The 14,071-nt window shown below is 39.5% G+C and overlaps 1 protein-coding gene across 2 annotated transcripts in view; it reads left to right on the forward strand.

The window, feature by feature from the left end:
- UBAP1 (ubiquitin associated protein 1) overlaps positions 1 to 14,071 on the forward strand; it is a 57,630-nt gene that overhangs the window by 30,862 nt on the left and 12,697 nt on the right. For both annotated transcript variants that reach the window (XM_006143117.3, XM_014585797.2), the window contains one exon: positions 6,466 to 6,590. In XM_006143117.3, the coding sequence (XP_006143179.1) occupies positions 6,466 to 6,590 (125 nt within the window). The remainder of the gene's footprint in view (positions 1 to 6,465; positions 6,591 to 14,071) is intronic.

Genomic DNA, 14,071 nt, shown 5'->3' on the forward strand with positions numbered 1-14,071 from the left:
AGGGAAAGTAAGAAAGAACCCCACCATGTCCAGGACTCGAACTGTGGTTAGCCATATGGGAGTGTACAGTGCTTTAACCACCGTGCCACCTGCTGGTCCGCAAATTACATTTTTTAAACTATAGAAGATAAACATCAAACACCAGAAACAGGGACCAGCAGATAGCGTAATGGCTACGTTGTTAGACTCTCATCTTTTTTTTTAATCTTTATCTTTTTTAAAAAATAATATAATGTGTTATTATTATTGTTATTATTATTATTTGCTATAGGGCATGTGTGCTCACTCATGAGAGAGAGAGAGAGGGGGAGAGAGAGAGAGAGAGAGAGAGAGAGAGAGAGGAAGCAAGCCACCAAGGTTCAGACTCAAACCATAGTCAGCCATGTGGCAGTCCAGTGCTTCAGCCACCACACCACCACACCACCTGCTCTCCTCATAAGCTTTTTTTTTTTTTAAGAATTATTTAATTTGAGACCATTAGTTAGTGTACTAGCTATGTCTCTGGACTCCCATGTAGTCAACCGTGGTTCGAATCCCAGACCCAGTGGCTTAAACTCAGCGCCGGGCAGGTGTACATGCATGCCCAAGATCCTGAGAGGAGAATGGAGGAGAAGGAATTGTAGCATGGCCATCCCCCCCGGGGGGGTGATTTCTCACTTTCTCTCTCTCTCTCTCTCTGTCTCTCTGGCGAGTGCACATGCCCTATAGCAGAAACCTCTTCAAGAAAAGATTATTTAATTTAACTTTATTTTATTTATTTTAATTTGACCAGAGAGAGACATGTGGGACTCTAGCGCCCTTAACTATTATGCCACCTACTGACCCCTCCCCATAAGCGTTTAAATTTAATCTTTGGGGGGGTTAGCAATTGGTAATGGCTATGTGGCTGGACTCTCATATAGTTGACCGAGGTTTGAGTCCTGGACCCAGTGGCTTAAACTCACACCAGGCATGTATGCATGCGTGCTATAGATCCTGAAAGGAGAATGGAGAAGAAGGGATTGCGGTTGTGGCCATCCCCCCAGGGGGGTGATTTCTCACTTTCTGTCTCTCTGTCTTTCTCTGTCTTTCTGGTGAGTGCACACGCCCTATAGCAAACACTTCTTAAAAAAAAAATTTTTTTTAAGGAGACATTTTGGTTAGGAATTTAAAGAGATGGAGAAAGTTTTATTTTGAAAAGTATTGGCCAGGGACCCCCATGTACTTGACTCCGGCTTGAGTCCTGAACCTGGTGGCTTAAACTCATGCCAGGCACATGGGTGTGCATGCCCAAGATCCTGAGAGGAGACTGGAGAAGAAGGGATTGCAATGTGGCCATCCCCTCAGGCGGTGATTTCTCGCTTTCTGTATCTCTTTCTGGCAAGCGCACAGGCCCTATAGCAAAAAATCCTTCCCCCTAAAAAAGTATTTATTGGCCAGACTCCTTTAGATTTACAACCTTCTGTCTTGATAATTTTGCTACAGCACATAACCTGGGGTCCAACTCACTTTCATCCTAATCAAAAAGTAGTTTCTGGGAACCAGCAGTTAGCGTAATGGCTATGTCGCTGGACTCCCACGTAGTCGACCGTGGTTCGCGTCCCAGACTCGGTGGCTTAGAACTCATGCCGGGCGCGTGTGCGTGCGTGCCCAAGATCCCGAGAGGAGAATGGAGGAGAAGGGATTGTGGCGTGGCCATCCCCCCTGGAGGGTGATTTCTCGCTTTCTGTCTCTCTGTCTCTGTCTGTCTGGCGAGCGCACGCGCCCTATAACAAAAACCTCTCCAAAAAAAAGTAATTTCCAAAGATTCGATTTTTTTTTTTTTTTTTTGCTATACGGTGAGTGCACTATACTTTATGTATTACTTTATGGTAATCTCTATCTACTATAGAAAAGGTTATTGTATTTGTTTTGATTCCTTTTTTTAAAAAAGAATTATTTTACTTAACTTTATTTATTTATTTTTCATTTTTACCAGAGAGGGGCAGAAACGAGAGAGAGAGAGAAAGAAAGTGAGAAAGTAAGCCACCAGATCCAGGACTTGAGCCACGACTGGCCACGTGGGAGTCCAATGCCCTTAACCACATGCCACCTGCCAGCCCCTTGATTCCATTTTTTTTAAGAATTACTTACTATTTTATTGAACTTTATTATTTATTTATTTATTTTTAATTTGACCAGAGAGTAACAGAGTGAGGGGGTAAGGAGTGAGAAAGCAAGCCGCCAGGTCCGGGACTAAACCACAGTCAGCCATGTGGTAGTCCAGTGCCCTTAACCACCACACCACCTGCCGGCCCTGTGATTCCGTTTCTTTAAATACTGTTTTGCCTTTTATCTGTACTACTTTCTCCTACTTAGTAATCACTCAACTGTTTGATCATTTCCTGTTAACAAAGCTTTTAAAGGGAAGATTAAGACTATGGAAGGTTAGGAAATACACTAAATTACCTTGGCATTGGCTTTGCTAGTGAAAAGAAACTGGTTTTTAAAGCAGATACCTGTAATTGGTGCTAACAAAGGGATATAGTGGTTGTTTAAAGGTATTCTGTCTCTTTCCGTCCTAAGCCGGAACTTTATATTCTATCCACTGATGGAATATACGCCTCTCAGTGTATATTCCACTGTCAAAGTTCCCTAACTCTGAAAGGTAGGCAAGGAAACTGACCACCTTTCTTGAAGAATGTTCTCATCTGGCTCCGTTTTCTTTTGACATAGCACTTTTTTTGTAGGTAGTTTCCCCTTTAATCTCATCACTGATCTATAATAGAACTGTTCATTTAAGAAAATTTGGAGGGGCCAGCAGTGGTTAAGGTGTTGGACTCCCATACAGTTGACTCTGGTCTAATATTGGACTTGGCAGCTTAAAACTCAAGCTGGGTGCAAGTGTGTGCATGTCTAAAATCCCGAGAGGAAAAGGGATTGCGGCATGGCCATCCCCCCTCTGGGGGAGATTTCTTACTTTGTCTCTGTCTCTCCCTTGTCTCTCCAGCAAGCCCACGCACCCCATGTCAAAAATCTTTCCTAAAAAAATAAATAAATAAAATTTGGGATCAGCTTGTGGCGTGGTAGTTGAGGTGCACATATGCACATGTGCCCACTGAGAATCCTGACAGGAGGAAGAAATGAAGGAGAAGAGATTGCAGTATGATCATCCCCGAGTGGTGCTTTTTCACCTTCCCTCTTTCTCTCTCCAGCAAGCATATGTGCCCTATGGCAAAGCTTTTAAAAAGATTTTAGTATTAATGTAGATAGATTTTATTCTCATTTTTGTTATTTCACATATGCTTATTTTTAGTGTTGTGTGGATAACACTTTTTCTAAAATGTCTGTGTCATAATTAACCTATTTTAAATGGTTATTTTATTAAGTAAGACAATTTTGTAATTAACTTGACTGTAGATCTTTCCATTGTAGTGCTAAAGTTCCAGCTATTTTATTTTTTAATAATTATTTAATTTTATTTATTCAATTCATTCATTTTAATTTGATCAGAGAAGGAGAGGGGGAAAATGAGAAAGCAAGCCATCAAATCTGGGACTCGAACCGTGGTCAATCATGTTGGAGTATCCAGCGCCTCAGCCACCACACCACCTGCTGGTCCCCACTATTTTCATTTAATTAAGGCACTAGCTGAAGTTAGAATTTTTCAGTAATAATTAAGTCCTTATTTTCATAGAAAATGTGTAGAAATTTCTTGAAATAGAGTTTTGCTTTCTTTTAAGGATTATTTAATTTTATTTATTATTATTTTATAATTTGTTACAGGACATATGTACACATGAGAGAGAGGGAGATAGAATGTAATCCGCTAGGTCCGGGACTCAAACTGTGGTCAGCCATATGGTAGTCCAGAGCTTTAACCACCATGCCACCTGCTGGGCCCTTGAGCTTTGCTTTTATTTTAAAACATAAGGCATTTTATAAGTGTCAGAGGCTTGAAGTGATATAACCAACACAATGTTGTCGGCAAGCTGTCATGACTCCTGGTATTTTTTTTTTTTCCGGTGATGGGGAAAGGACACCTAGTACGTTTTTGTGACTGTTCAGAATGTTAGATGTGTGTTAGTATCTTATATGAGTACTATGTTGAAAACATTTCCATGGCTAACCTTGTCATTTTTGGTAAATCATTTGAATTTTAGTGAGTGTTAATCAGATATAAATTGGAGTGCAGGTGAAAGTTAAAGAAGTATAAAATCATGTCTTATTTGTTCTTCATTCATTGAACAAATCTTATCTGCCACACATTATGCGGAATTTGGGGGATATCGATAGGAATAATTTCTCTCCTGTTAACGGACACTCAGAATCTTACTCAGTCTCTACTGGGAGAATGAGGAAACAAACTATAATATTAATGCTACATAATGGTAAGTCTTGAGGTGGTAGTTTGAACTATGTGTTCTGAGATGGAGAAGGGAATTCTTGAGTTATTTTTTAAAGGACTACAAATAATTAATTACTCAATAAGGGTAGGGATGTGATAGACATTGTCAGCTGAAAAAGAGTATGTATGAAAATTGGAAAGTTTCCTGCAGTGTTACTATAATTATGGTTATGCCTTATTAAAAATTGTTAAATTGAACAGAATTGTGGATTTAATTTGCTAGCTGCATGAGACACAGTTCAAATGTTTTAATTCTGGTTAGAAGTTAGATAGGAAAAAAAAAACTCTTTCCTTCAAGAGTAGGAGTTAGGAGCCTTTTTCCTGATCGAGGATTTCAGGTGTATTAGAAGAATACCTCCCCAGGAAATGAAAATGATGGCAAGATTACAAAAATACCTGACCTCGGGACCAGAGTAGGTTGGGATGTTGGTGCTGCAGTCCCACATGACTGACCATGGTCCAGGTCTTGGACCTGATGGCTTACTATCTCACTTTCTCTCTCTCTGTGTCTCTCTTTGGTAATAAATAAATAATAATAATAAATAAAATAAAATTAAGTAATACTAAAAGAAAATATTGTGACCTTGATAAGCCTTAGTATTTGCGAAGGAAAGAAGTTGTCTTCACAGAAGAGGTGTAATTGTTTTATTCTGTGTCCATGAACAGCCAAGAAAATACACTAGTTGGTATCCAGAAGTAAGCCTTATTATCTGCTAATATTGAAAAAACAAGGGACCAGCAAGTGGTGGTGTGGTTGGGGTGGTGCTGGATGCCCACATAGCCAACTGCTGTTTGAGTCCTGGAACTCACTTTGAGGGGAATTCACTTTCTCTCTCTTTCTCTCTCTCTCTCTCTGGTGAGTGCACATGCCCTATAGAAAATTAAATTAAATTAAATTAAAATAATAATAAATCTTTAAAAAATTATTTATCAATGAAATTATGTTTCGTTCTTGATGGTTCTGTCAGTAAGTTAGCCCCCTGGAACTGGTCTGGGAAATAAACTACAGCACAATTTGGCGGGTATGCTAGCCAAAGTCATATGCAAGAGGCATTTTCCTTTCACCTGACCCTGTAAGTTGATGATCATGTCTTGATTTTCCTGTATTATTCAGTTATGACTGGTTGGGAACCTTTAGGGGATTAAAGCAGTTCAGTTGTGTGTGACTGTGTCTCTCCATAATCCTATTCAGATTCTTGTGATCTTGTCTTGTTTTCTCTTTGTCATACGAGTGTTGTGCTGCATAAATATTTCCACATTGTTCTGGAATGTAGGTTTTTTTTTTTTAATTACAGTAATTCTTTGTACTAATTAAAAAATAATTCTAGAGAAATTATAGTCAAGGAGGTTCTTTTGTGGAGAGTCTATTGTCCGTTCAACATAATTTATTAAATGTCTTATATATGCCAGGTAGTGCTGTAGGTATTGAGAATACATCACTGAATAAGACAGACTTAAATACTTGCCTGCAGGAGCTTACATTCCACTGGGAAAAAATATAATTAAAAAGTCAATGATCTAATAATGATAGAAGGGAAACAAACGATTGATAGTTATATTGGAGTACTGCAGCAAGGGTGGGCTGGTGATTTTAAATAGGGTAGTCAGGGTAAGCCTCACTAAATAGGTAACATTTGAGCAGAGACTTGAAGGAGGTGAAGGACTGAGTTGCATGAATCTCTGAGGGAAGAACATTCCAGGTAGAAGGAACAGCCAGTATAGAATATTTGAGGTGGATTGAGCTTATCATTGTTGAGAACAGAGGTCATCTTGACTTAGTGTGGTAAGCCAAAAGATGACTGCTAGTAGATGAGGGCGGAGAGGTTGTGGGTGCTGAGGAGGCCTTCTGGGCCACCGTGAGTACTTCAGCTTTTACACCAAGCATAACTGAAAATACGCCCTATTACTTCAAGTGGACTGAAGTAGCCATTCCTTCTCAGAGATAGAGGGTCAGGAAAAGGTAAGCAGTCAGAGAAGGAATTTTTTGCTATTTCTAATTTTAGGATAGTACAAAGTAATGTGTATCCACATAATAAGATTATGCCAAAACAATTAATAAAGTTCTTTGCTGATATTTTTTACTTTATTTTTGATTATAGGGACTTTCAGTTACCTTGATGATGTCCCATTTAAGATAGGAGACAAATTCAAAACACCAGCTAAAGTTGGTCTACCTATTGGCTTCTCCTTGCCTGATTGTTTGCAGGTTGTCAGAGAAGTACAGGTAAGTGGTGAATTTTAGTTAATATTTAGTGCATTTAAAGAGTAAGAGTTTGATGTATAGTGAAATAGACAAGAACTATTTTTACATCTTTTATTTTTCTTTTAGCTCCTGGTACTGCCTGGCTTATGTTATACATACACACTTGTGCATGCACACACACACACACACACACACACACACAGATTTTGTGTAATGTTAGATTGTACATTCATGGGCACTTTTCCTTGTACAAAACAATGGTAATCTCCATTACCCAATAACTTGTTATTCACCTTTTTCCCCCTTCTTCTGTATTAATATCCTCATTGTCTTCATAGTCACTGAAGTTTATATATATTTTTCTTTTACTTTATCTCACTCTTATAGTTCAGCCTTACTTTATTCACTTGGGCTGTTGCAGGAGTCTCTTTACTTTGTAATAGTTGGCTATTTTCTTTCCTTTTTTTAAAGAATTATTCATCTTTTTTTTTTTTTTTTCTTTTAGAGGTTTTTGTCTTAGGGTACATGTGCTTGCCAGGTAGAGAAAAACAGAGACAGTGAGAGAGAAAGTGATAAATCACCCCCTCCCCCCAGGGGGATGGTCACGATGCAGTCTCTTCTCCTCTGTTCTCTCAGGATTTGGGGCATGCATGCATGTACACATGTCTGGTATGTTTTTCAAACTGCCAGGTCTGGAACTTGAACCACACTTTTGGCTTTATTGGATCTAGCCACCTTAACCACCACTCCACTGGCTGTTCCTTAGTCCCTCTTTCAATTACATTTTTATTTTATTTATTTATTTTAAGAAACATGGTCTTTGCTGTGTTGCCCAGGCTGGCCTTGAGTTTATGAGATCCTCCTATCTCAACCTCCCATGTAGCTGGGACTATAGGCATGTGCTACTGTGCCCAGCTTGTTATAGCCTCTTTAATTGGCCTGTCCGCCTACACTTTTCTTTGTATTTTTCACATTGGTTATAGAGTATTCTTAAAGTTTTAAATTGTCACACCCCAATTCAGAACTGTTGAGAAATGTGTATCGATTTACCAGTCCTTATTGAAATAAGTCCAAACATAAGGTAACAGCAAAGTACCCTAGCTTATCATCTCCTTCATGCTCCCTGTAAACCAGCATACTGGCAATTTATTAAACATACTTTGAATAGTACATGCCTGTACTGTGCCTTTTATACATGAGCTGTTATCTGTGCCTGAAATATTCTTCTCTTTCTCACTATACTAAAAGCTATTTGTTAAGGTCTGTTTATTCTCCTGAACTGTGTTTAAATTCTGTTTCAAGGACCTTTTTTCCATCTCTCTCATCTTTAAAGCTTAGTTATGTATGAAAGTACCAAATTAACTTCTTTTATTTTTTTTCTTTTTCTTTTTTTTTGAAGAGGTTTTTGCTATAGGGTGCGTGCGCTTGCCAGACAGACAGAGACAGAGAGACAGAAAGTGAGAAATCCCCAGGGGGAATGGCCACGCCGCAATCCCTTCTCCAATCTCCTCTCGGGATCCTGGGCACACATGCACATGCGCCTGGTGTGAGTTTAAGCCACCGGGTCCGGGACTCGGACCGTGGTCGACTACATGGGAGTCCAGTAACATAGCCATTATGCTAACTGCTAGTCCCTCAAATTAACTTCTTGAAAGCAGAAAGTACTCCTGTGTTACTTCCTTATTTTCAGTATACATTTTTGGAATGCCTCCTTTGGAAAAGTGCTTTGCTGATTTCTGGGGATAGAGATAAATGCCCTTAAGGTGCTTCCCGTTTAGAGGAGTTACTTAGAAAAATAAAAATGTACGGTACTCAGATACTTCTTCCTGTGACTTAAGATTTTTTAAAGTACAACTTCTTGGCAAAGTTTTGTTTCTGGGGATTCACTAAGGCATCACCGTGATTCTGTGAAAAAGTTTTATTTTCCAGTCTGTGTGTCATAAGTTCTCATACTTTTTTCTTCTTAAATAATAGCTTTGTTGATGTATCATAAAAATTACTCTTTTAAATTATGGACTTCTGGGTTTTTCTTATATTCACAAGGCTGTGTAAACATTACCACTAATCACAGAAGTTTTTTATTACCCTCAAAAGGAACCCCAGGGACCATCAGTTGGTGTAATGACTACGTCGCGGGACTCCCATTTAGTTGATTGTGGGTTCAAGTCCCAGACCCGGTGGCTTAAATTCATACTGGGCATGTGTGCATGTGTGCCCAAGATCCCGAGAGGAGAATAGAGGAGAAGGGGTTGCAGTGTGGCCATCTCTACTGGGAGGTGATTTATTGCTTTCTGTCTCTCTCTCTTCTTTCTGGTGAACGCACACACCCTATAGCAAAATCCTCTCCAAGAAAATAAAAAGAAAGAAACACCATATTCATTAGGGTTCCCTCCCACCTGTTCCTGGTAATCAATAGTCTTTCAATTTCTGTGGGTTTACATACTCTGGCCATATCATATAAATGGAATCCTACAATATTATGTAAATTTTATGACTGGTTTATTTCACTTAGCATAATGTTTTCAAGGTTTATCTATGTCATATGAATGAAGTATTTGTACTTCATTTTTATGGGCCAAGTAATGTTATATTCTGTTGAATGGATAATACCACATTTTGTTTATCTGTTCATCAGTTGATGAACATTTTGGTACCTTCTACTTTTTGTCCATTATGATAATGCTGCTGTGAACACTTGAATACAGGTTTTTGTGTGGATGCATGTTTTCAGCTTTCTTGGGTATATTCGTAGAAGTAGAATTGCTATGTCATATGGTAACTCTGTGTTGAACATCTTGAGAAACTGACAGACTGTTTTCCAAAGTGGCTAAATCCTCTTTCAATCCCAAAGTACTGCACGAGGGTTCCATTTTCTCCTTGTCCTTGCCAAGTTTTTTTTTTTTTTTATTTTAACTTTTTAATTTTATACATCTTTGGGGTTGTGAAGTTGTCTGACATTATGGTTTTGATTTGCATTTCCCTAATGTCTAATGATGTCAATCATCTTACGTATTTTGATATTAATTGATAATTTTGCTATGGAGACTTTATTAGACCCTGGAAGAGAGAGAGATGTACCTTATAAGTAGGTAAGGTAAATTTTCAAGTTTGTACTAATTCTGTTTGTCTGATAATTTTTTTTTTAATTGAAAACAACAGATAGTTGGGACCAGCAGTTGTTGTAATGGCTGTGTCGCTGGACTTCCATGTGGTTGACCACAGTTTGAATCCCAGACACGGTGGCTTAAATCACGCTGGGCACATGTGCATGCGTGCCCAAGATCCCGAGAGGAGAATGGAGGAGAAGGGGTTGCAGCGTGGCCATCCCCCTTGGAGAGTGATTTGTCGTTTTCTGTCTGTCTCTTTCTGGCGAGCATCTGCGCCCTGTAGCAAAAACCTCTCCAGACACATACACCAAAAAAAAAAAAGAAAAAGAAAACAGATAGTCATTAAATACCTCTCTGTGTGCACGATACTGTTAGCGATATGATTAAAAACCACCTCTGTTGAGGCCAGCAGGTGGCATGGTGGTTCAGGTAATGAACTCCTACTTGGCCAACTAAGGTTTGGGTTTTGGACCCAGTGGCTTGAAAATCATGCCAGGCATGTGTGTGTGTTGCCCAAAATTCCAATAGAAGAATGGAGGAGAAGATTGCAGTATGGCCATCCCCCTAGGGGGTAATATCTCACTTTTCTTCTCTCTGTCTCTGTCTGTCTATCTCTCCCATGAGCGCATATGTCCTATGGCAAAAACCTAAAATGAAAAAGAAGGTGAAAAAAAGAAAATACCTCTTTCTTGTTTTTAATATTATTCATTACTTCATTGATATATTCAGAAAACTTGTTTTAAATTCCAAATTGTTGCCATTATAGGCTTTGCTGGGAATTTCCTGTTTGTTTGATCAGTGTGAAGCACTGATAAATGCATAGTATTGGGCTCATTGTGCTCATAGTACCTGCTAATAAAAAAGGAGACCTAGGCACTAAGCTCCATTCTTGTGTGAGCCAGTTGAAATCTTCAGTTTTTTTTCTCTGATTGCACATAGCATCATTAAACACTGGCTGGTGCTGGTCCCCCCCACACACCTAGAGAACAGTCAGGCACAGAGCCCTAGACGAGGTGGCTTGAAGCTTCTCAGAAGTTTGTCATTTTTTTCCTTACAGGACAGTACAGAATCATGTTTCAGCTAAAGTATCATCAGAATGAGCTACTAAAACATACATAGCCTTTATTGTGTCTAGAGTTGTGAATGTGATTCCATCGAATGTGGTGATAGTGACCTCAGTAGTGTAGGGTGACCTTAGTGTCATGGTTTAGAATAGACATGAACTGGAATTGCCATGTAATCTAGTACAGTTTTCTTAAACTCTCCAAGCCTCCAGTTCTTAATCTATAAAATTATGATTATTAGCTTTAAAGTTGTTAAAAGGATTAGGGAAAATAATGCGTTTATATGTTTACTCTAGTTTCTAGTACTCTGTAACTGCTAGATGATGTTGTAATTTATTAATATACTCTGAAAACTCTTATTTTTTTACTTTAATATTTCTACTCCCTCCCCCACTTCTTTTTTCTCTATCTTTATTACTTTTTAAAAAAGTTTATTTAGTTATTTATTTCGAGAGAGAGAGACAGCGAAAGAGAGAGACAAGTACCCTTAAAAGGGTTCTCCTGCCACCATCCACTCATTTTGGCTGGCCTGGATCATGAGTATATTCGTGCACATGCCTGATGTTCTTGGGGAGGTCCTGGAAAGTGACCTTTACCATGGCTTTACCACTGTGCCATTGCCTAGCCCCCTATGGTACTTAAAAGACAAAAGCTCAATAAAGATTTGCTAGAAAAGGGAAGAAATATCCATTTGTCTTCCAGTAAAGCTTTAGAGTCCTGTGTTTGTAGTGAGTAGGAAGTTGGTTACAGTCTCAGGTTTTATTGGAGGAAATCCCATTGCAAAATTAGATTTTCTCCACATTTAGAAGCAGCAGAGTCTTTTGCCCACTGCTGATTTCTCTAACCTGTTAATGGGAAAGGAAACACAATGATTCTCCCCATGTGTCTTGCTGGGGTGCAGCTGGCTCAGGGATTCAAATGCACTTCTTGACATGTTTATTTCTAGTCTTCTCTTGTTTTGGCTAAAGCTGAAAGGCTTGGGGATGACCAGAGGCTTTTTAAAGTTTTTTTAAATTTTATTTCTTGGGAGCAAATGGGGCTCACCTTGAACACGGTCTCAACACTCTGTGGTTCCTTTCCCCCAGCCCTCCAGCTAGTCAGGATCCTAGGTGAGCATATACCCGGAGTGTTTCAGGTGGACTAAAGGTCTAAACTTACACTCGGACATGTGGTTTCCAGCACTGTATTTCAGTTTGCTACAACTGAGGCTGGACCACTTTTTTACTTGTAATGTGTTTCCAACCATGGATGTGGCCACAGACATAGTTAGGTCTAGAGCTTTAGAATGCATGCCAGAGACTTTTCTCTTGGTCTGTGAAGATTTTGCTTTATATAATAGGTGTATTTTTTTCAAGCATATAAATTTTTATGAACTGAGCTGTGATTGAAGGTATTGGAGCTTGAAGCAAATTATTGTGCAATTTGCTATATGAAATCTTTTTTTTCCTAAGAATTGTTTATTTAATTATTTATTATTATTTTTAATTTGGTATAGGGCACATACACTCACCAGAGAGAGAAAGAAAGTAAAAGCAACCTGCCAGATCTGGCGTGGTCAGCCATGTGGGAGTCCAGCACCTCAACTACCACATCACTTGCTGGCCCCAGCTATGTAAAATCTTAATCTGAATAGATCTAGTTTCTTTTTCTTTTCTTTTTCAGGTTTTTGCCATATGGTGCATGTGCTTATTGGAGAGCGACAATGAAAAAGAAATTGAGAAATCATCCCCCCAGGGGGTATGGTCACACAGCAGTCCCTTCTCCATTCTCCTCTCTGGATCTTGCACATCCACACACACATGTGCCCAGTGTGGTTTTCAAGCTACTGGGTCCAGGACTTGAACTGTGGTTGGCCATGTGGGAGTCCAGCACCTTAACCACCATGCCACCTGCTGGCCTCTGTCTAGATTTCTTTTCTTCTTTTTTTAAAGAATTACTTTATTTAACTTTATTTATTATTTTTTAAAAGAATTATTTATTTTATTATTATTGTTATATTTTTAATTTGACCAGAGCAAGACACACAAAGAGAAAGCGAGAAAGCAAGCCTCCAGGTCTGGGACTTGAATGGTCAGCCATGTGGTAATCTAATGCCTTTAACCACCACACCACCTCCCGGCCCCTATTTATTTATTTAAATTTAACCAGAGAGGGACAGAGTGAGAGAGAGAAAGTGAGAAAGCAGGCCATTAGATCTGGGACTTGAACTGTGGTCGACCATATGGGAGTCCAGCACCCTTAACCACTATGCCACCTGTCGGCCCCTGTATCTAGATTTCTTAATAAGTTTTCCTGTGTTTTTAATAAAACTGTTCATTATAATGTAATAGTGGCTTTAAAGCATAGAATCTGTAATCAGACTGAGTTCAAATCCAGGTTCTGTCACTTCCCAGCTTTATGGCTTTTGGCATGGCTCCTATAAAGTAGGGATTACGGTAGTTACTTTAAAGAGTTGCTGAGGAAAGGCAGAATTAATTCATAAAAAGTGCTTAAGACCATGCATGTCATCTGGTGTTTGTTTCTTTAATGTTAACGATGTTTATTACTGAGTATGTGATCTATTTAGGACATTGTGCTAGGTAGTAGGGACCCATACATGGTCTGTAGCTGGGTTGCTGCCCGCAAGCGGCTTGTGATATTGTTGGGAAACTTTTTTTTTTTTTTTTTTGAGAGGTTTTTTGCTATAGGGCGTGTGTGCTCGCCAGACAGAGACATAGAGACAGAAAGCGAGAAATCACCCCCCAGGGGGGATGGTCACGCCGCAATCCCTTCTCCTCCATTCTCCTCTCGGGATCTTGGGCACACACGCACACGCGCCCGGCGTGAGTTTTAAGCCACCGGGTCCGGGACGCGAACCGCAGTCGACTACGTGGGAGTCCAGCGACATAACCATTACGCTAACTGTTGGTTCCCTGTTGGGAAACTCTTAAGAGATTAAAGATTAATCTGTAGCTTTAAAGCTACAGGGCAGGCTTCCGAGCACAGTGGTGAAGTGATGTGCACAGGGAGCTGGATCCCACGTGGCCATTTGTGGTTTGAATCCTGACACTGGTAGCTTGAAAAACATGCTGGGCATGTGTGTGTGTCCAAAATCCTGATGGGATGGAGAAATGGAGGAAAAAGGATTGTGATGTGACTACACTTCATTTTAGGGTGCATCTCTCTCCTCCTTCCAACCTTGTGAACACATTAGCCTGTGGCAAAAAGAAAAGTTTAAAGATAAAAGCTTCATGCTGTTACAGGTGTTTGTTTCAAATGAGTCATAGAGACCAATGCTATAAGCATTCAGTAGAAGGAACGGGCCATCTGGAAAGCTTTATAGCAGAGGTGT

Source organism: Tupaia chinensis, unplaced genomic scaffold, assembly GCF_000334495.1.
Source record: "Tupaia chinensis unplaced genomic scaffold, TupChi_1.0 Scaffold000093_1, whole genome shotgun sequence".
Lineage (NCBI taxonomy): Eukaryota > Metazoa > Chordata > Mammalia > Scandentia > Tupaiidae > Tupaia > Tupaia belangeri.